At 37.5% G+C, this 6,049-nt stretch overlaps 1 protein-coding gene across 1 annotated transcript; it reads left to right on the forward strand.

The window, feature by feature from the left end:
* The first annotated feature begins 2,377 nt into the window (after positions 1–2,377).
* On the forward strand, positions 2,378–3,325 carry LOC142856283 (vomeronasal type-1 receptor 4-like). Its single transcript, XM_075983592.1, has one exon. It carries the CDS (start codon positions 2,378–2,380, stop codon positions 3,323–3,325), a length of 948 nt encoding a protein of 315 aa, XP_075839707.1.
* The last annotated feature ends 2,724 nt before the right edge of the window (positions 3,326–6,049 follow it).

Below are 6,049 nucleotides of genomic sequence, written 5' to 3' on the forward strand. Positions count from 1 at the left end.
GTTCTTAAAAGCATCTGTATCTTTACTAAGGTTAGTTTTTATTGTAATTTTTATTCTTGAATATTTGACTCATGTATACAATTAAGTATGAGAACATTGATTTAAAATTCATCACATCTTTTTGACATACGGATAGCAGTCGCTCTGCTGTTTAGGAATATGTCTATACATTGGTATTCAAATTTCCTTTTTTTGGTTTGTTTTTTCCTTGTTTTTTGATACAGAGTTTCTCTGTGTAGCACTAACTGTCCTGGAACTCGCTTTGTAGAACAAGCTGGCCTCAATCTCAGTGATATCCACCTGTGTCTGCCTCCAAAAGGCTAGGAATAAAAAAGTGTGTCACCACAATCTGGCAAGTTTCATTTTTTTGAATGTCAAAAATAGGACTTGATAATCTTTTTAGATTCCATTTTCCGTTGATAGCATCTTCCTGTACAAGTCATAGTGTGAGTCTGTTTCATCTGGGTTCAGATGACAGCCTTGCATTTTATCCCAAACTTTTATTTTTTGCATGAAAAAATTGTAATAACATGGCTGCTGGAGGGAATTTTCAGGACCATGCTGAGTAACAAAATTATGAAAAGTTAGGGCATTTAAGGGTAGATACAGAGCAAAGAGAAAACATGAGTAAAAAAATTTCTGGTGAATGCGAGGAGGATGACAATCAATCCAGGATAACACTTGGAAAGATGTGAAGGATGCAAGAAATAAATGTGGGTCAGCAAAAGCCCTATGGCACAGTAGAGATGAGATGTGTTTTCAAAGCTTAGAGGAGGGTGGGTGCGGTCTAACTATATAATTTGTGACAGTGGCAAACAATGACAAGTCATGAAACAAGTTGAACACTGATATAAGGAATAACTGGGTTTGGGGAAGAACAATATCTATGTGTAGTGGAATTCATTAAGTTATTTAAATGTTGATCACTCATAATAAAGTACCTTGGCTAGATAGGCACTCTTGTCAAGGCAGCGATTTAAGGTGCATGGAGAAATTCAGAAGGGCACACTGAGAAAAGTCTAATTGACCTTGTCAGAAAAAGGAGACTGCTGAGGAATTTACAGATGTCTGCCAAAGAAAAAAGGTTTGTATTTCAGGTGACAGAAATAATTAGATCAGTGGAGGAATGACTCTAAAATTAATATACAGTAAAACTCTCCCAAATCCACTGAACATGGATGATATCACTATGTTGTAAAATTTAAGTTCAAACTTCATGAGTATCATGTCTTTGCCATTCTCTGTGTAACTGTGGACCTGAGATCTCTGCTTCTGCAACAGCAAGACAGAAGAATCTTCTAGTGGAAATGTAATTCAGGTGTTGCAAAATATATAACTCTTTGTTACAGTGGGTTATCAGCCAGAATCAGCCTGATTGTGTCTATGACCAAATGTCACAGGAAACACACTTTTGTGAAGATTGCTCAACACTGTGGGATACGCAGTCTCACCCTTGCTGTCACTGTCTGCATATCAGCAGCTCAGCTCTAAGTTGTCAGCGAAATAGACAAATGAAAAGAAATGCTTCAGGACGTGCTGGTTACCCTGTAAGGTGAAATGAGAGGCAGAGTCCCACATGGAAAGTCTGAGTGTTTACTCATCACTAAGCTACAGAAACGTATCTGCAGCCAAAACACTGACATATTCAAGTACACACGATACTATATATGTGTTAGAAACAAATATTGTTATAAACATGGAAACAATATCAACTGATGAATGTAAAATCCTGGGGCTTGGAGAGATGGTTTCACAGTTAAAGACTGTTGGTTGCTCTTCCAGAATGCTGGGTTTGATTCCCAGGCAAGCATATAGTGCACAGACATGCAGACAAAGGGCCCATACACAAAAATATATAACTTTTAAAAATCTTATAACATGCAAATTTGGTTTTCACCTAGGTCAACAAATCTTTCAACCTGACATAACAGTGTTCAGAGTATTGGGTGGATTCAACTGCCTACTTTCCAACACTTTATTCTGTCAACTAAGATGGTCAAGAATACCTGGAATGCAGTTGCTAAGAGGCCATCTGTGGACCTAACCTCCAAAGGATTTGGACACATCTTCAGGCAGTGGGGCACAGTCCTCTAATTCCAGAACTTAAGAGACAAAGATAGGTGGATCTCAGTGAGGACAAGACCAGCCTGGGATACAGAGCAAGTTCCAAATTCCAGAACAGCCAGTGATACTTGGAAAAACCCTGTTCAAAAAGACGAAAAAGAAAAGAAAAGAAAGGAGTTGGACATTTCATCATATATCCCCTCTCTTCCTGAGCTGGCAATCATTAGTTTTCCCAAAATTGCCATTTTAAAAATAGATTTATGATGCAGTCCATTTATCTGTCACTCGAGACCTTTCACATCTGACAAACATCATGATTCTGAGATATGCTGTCTTGGTGGTCATACTCATATCTCAGTTATGCATTGGTGTCATAGGGAACACATCACTGTTCATTTTATATATTTACACTTTCCTCTTTAAGCCTCATTTTAAGAAGTTAATAGATCTGCTTTTCATGCACCTGACAATAGCTAATATGGTGACGATCATATTCACGTTGATACCGGATATCGTGGCATCCTTTGGAGTACCCAATTTTCTGGATGATGTCGGTTGTAAGGTTGTTTTATGTATATACAGAATTTCCCGCGGTCTGTCCATCAGTACCACCTGTATTCTAAGCACATTTCAAGCTGTCACCGTGACTCCCAGTAATTCTCAGTGGGTTTGGCTTAAGCACAAGCTATCAACGTGGACGTTTTCTTCCCTACTCTGCTCCTGGCTCATTAACCTGACCATCTATGGATTTGTGGTTGAAACAGTAATAGCCAAAACCAATTTTACGCATGTTGGAAATGGATATTTGCATGCTTACTGTCAAAACAGGAATTTTGGGAACAATAATTCAGGATCATTTTTGAGTATCATATTAACGTACGATCTCTTATATGTGGCCATCATGATATGGACCAGCCTCTACATGGTAATTCTCCTCTACAGACACCGCAAGAGAGCCCAGTATCTCCGCAGCCCAAGCCTCTCCAGCCAGCAATCTCCTGAGCTCAGAGCCACTCACAGCATCTTGCTGCTGGTGAGCTGTTTTGTGATCTTGTATTGGTTGAACAACTTGATCACCCTTTATGGGTTTTATGCACAAACAAAAATTCCAAGATTGGGGGGAATTAATTCATTTTGGGCAACATGCTATCCAACCATCTGCCCTTTTTTAATAATGAAGAATAATAAACTTATTTTGCACTTCACTTCTTCCTTTTCGGCACTGAGAATGACCTGTTTTCAACATGCACTCCGTAGATGAATTGAAACACACACTTTGTCATTGTTTGAACACTTCTTAATGATTCCCATGAGAATGAAGAATTTGAATGTGGACCTCAAATACCTGATATGACCTTAGTTATAACTCAGACATTCTGTGTGCTATTAAAATTCATGAAATTAACATTTTTCTTTAATACAACTCTGTGTTCATAATTTTAATAATTTCAACATCTAATGGACTAAAGTTAACACTTTGGAAAAAATGAATTCATTTTAAGTATTTTGAACAATAGTCTACTTCTCTATTTTTCTGTATTAAAATACTTCTAATTAAAATTTTAAAATACCCTTTGGAGCTTCGGTTGATTTTGTGGAGTGTTCTGTCCTAAGGAATTTCTTTTAATCATTGGACAAATAAATTTCCCTATCTTAACTGTTACCTACCTAAGGTACTGCTGTGGGTGGGACTCTTTAGTGTTATAACTGACAGGTATACAATGGATGTCCTAGTACCATTGCTGTCTTAATTTACTGTTTCCCTATGTTTTTAATTATTTCTTTTATTTTTGAAATTATGATATAACTAAAACATTTCTCCCGCTTCTTTTCTGTCCTTCAAATCCACTTGTATATGTGCCTCCTGTTTCTTTCTCAAATTCAAAGCTTCTTTTTTTGAATTAATTATTGTTACATACGTGTGTGTGTGTTTGTCTGTGTGTGTTTTTGTGTGTGTGTCCCTAAATACATGAAAGCTACCTACTCAGTCGCTATAATGTTACATGTATGTATTTATTCGGGGCTAACCATTTGGTATTGGATAACCGATTAGTGTGCTCTTTCCTGGGGATGACTATTCCTCCCACTCTTGCCTTTCCTTAGTTGTGTACAGTTCTTTGTGTAGGATGCAGGCCCCTTAAGTGTAGTCTTCAATCAGCATCAATGAAATTTCTCTTTGTGACAATGCAGATCATTACAGAAAACCACGACCAATCGAAATGTAGAACAGTGAAGCCCAGTCCCATTGGCTTCACTGTGCAATACAGCTTCTGCACCTAAGGCTCAGGGAACATTTATGAAGGCAGGACAGAAGGTTTAAAGAGCCCATGGATGAGAGAATCGGCTGTGGGAATGTATTACCTGGAAATATCAGAAGTTGCACCCATGGAGTATCACCAACCTGGCTGTTTAATATTTGTTGTATTTTTTCTTTTTTAAAAAACATTAATTGAAATAGAATTATATCACTATCTTACTGACTTTTCTCCTTCCATCCCCTCCCAACTACCTTCTCTCAAACTCTTTCTTGTCATATCCTCCCATACACTCTAAAATTGATAGTCAATTTTTTACTATTGTTACATACACATATATGCATATATATATACGTATACAAATAGATATTGATACAATCTGATAGGGCTGCTTCTGTTGTTTCTATAATATTTCAGTGTTGACCATTCTGTGTTGGACCACAATGAAGGGGATTTGTCCCTAGGTAGAATAATTTTGCCCATAGGTACAAAAGCACACAGGTCACCACAACAGACATCCTACATATAAACCCACAAAGAAACAACCACGTGACTCACAAGAAGCCAAAAATGCAGTGTAGAAAGAAACAACCTCTTTGACAATGATTAAATAAAGACTGATGATCCATGGGTGGAGAAAAAATGTTACATCCTAAAATCATTCCCAGTTAGATTTTAAAGCTTGATACAGGACCCCGTATTCTGAAACCATTATAAGAAAAATAAGGGAAAACACTGCAGGATGTAGACACAGGAAATGCTTTCTGAATAAGACTCCAGGCCCTCGACATCCAATGTCAGCCATTGACAAACGTGATCTCAGATAATTAAAAAGCTTCTTGACAGCAAAGGAAAGTAAATGAAGACATAACACACAAATGGGACAAAACTTTTGCTAGCCATACAACTGATAGAGGATGTATAAAGAATAAACCAAATTAAAAGACTCTTCAGAAATAAAGAAATCAAACAACCCAACCAAGGAATGAGCTACTGAAATGAACAGACAGATCTGAAAACACAGAAAACGAAATGTCAGTGAGCAGCAGGGCAGTGCTGGCCCACACCTTTAATCCCAGTACTCTACAGGCAGAGGAACGCAGATCTCTGTGAGTTTGAGACCAGCCTGGTCTACAGCGTGAGTTTTATAGCATCCAGTGGTACACAAAGAAACCCTGTCTCAAAAAAAATAATAAAATGAGTCAATGAGCATATGTAACAATAAAAACTGAGGAAGACAAGATCATGAGTCTCAGATGGAGCTGAAGAGGAACATAAGAAGCATTGGAGGGGAAAGAGGAAGGGCAGAAATGATATAAATACAACACTCAAGTAGAAAATTCTAGGCAGAGATGTGGGGAGGAACTGAGATGAGTGGAGAGAAGAGAAAAGATGATCAAAATGTAGTGGATGAAAAAACTGAATTAAAAGGTCTGTTTATTGTAAACTTTTTACATGTATATGTATATTTAGATGCATTAGCCATCAAGTAAATGCAAAACTATGGTGAAATTCCATCTTACCCCAGTCACTTTCTTCCTCTCTTTCCTTTTTCCAGACCCTCCCAGTTTCTCTTCCTCAGACCCCTCCCGTGACCTCCAACTCTCAAGTATATAGTTTCTTTTTCTTTAATATTATTACATAAATATGTGTGTATGTATACACAAATACACACGTGTGTGTGCCATCAGTACTTATATATATGGGAATATATACACACACACAACATG

This window comes from Microtus pennsylvanicus, chromosome 1, assembly GCF_037038515.1.
Source record: "Microtus pennsylvanicus isolate mMicPen1 chromosome 1, mMicPen1.hap1, whole genome shotgun sequence".
NCBI lineage: Eukaryota > Metazoa > Chordata > Mammalia > Rodentia > Cricetidae > Microtus > Microtus pennsylvanicus.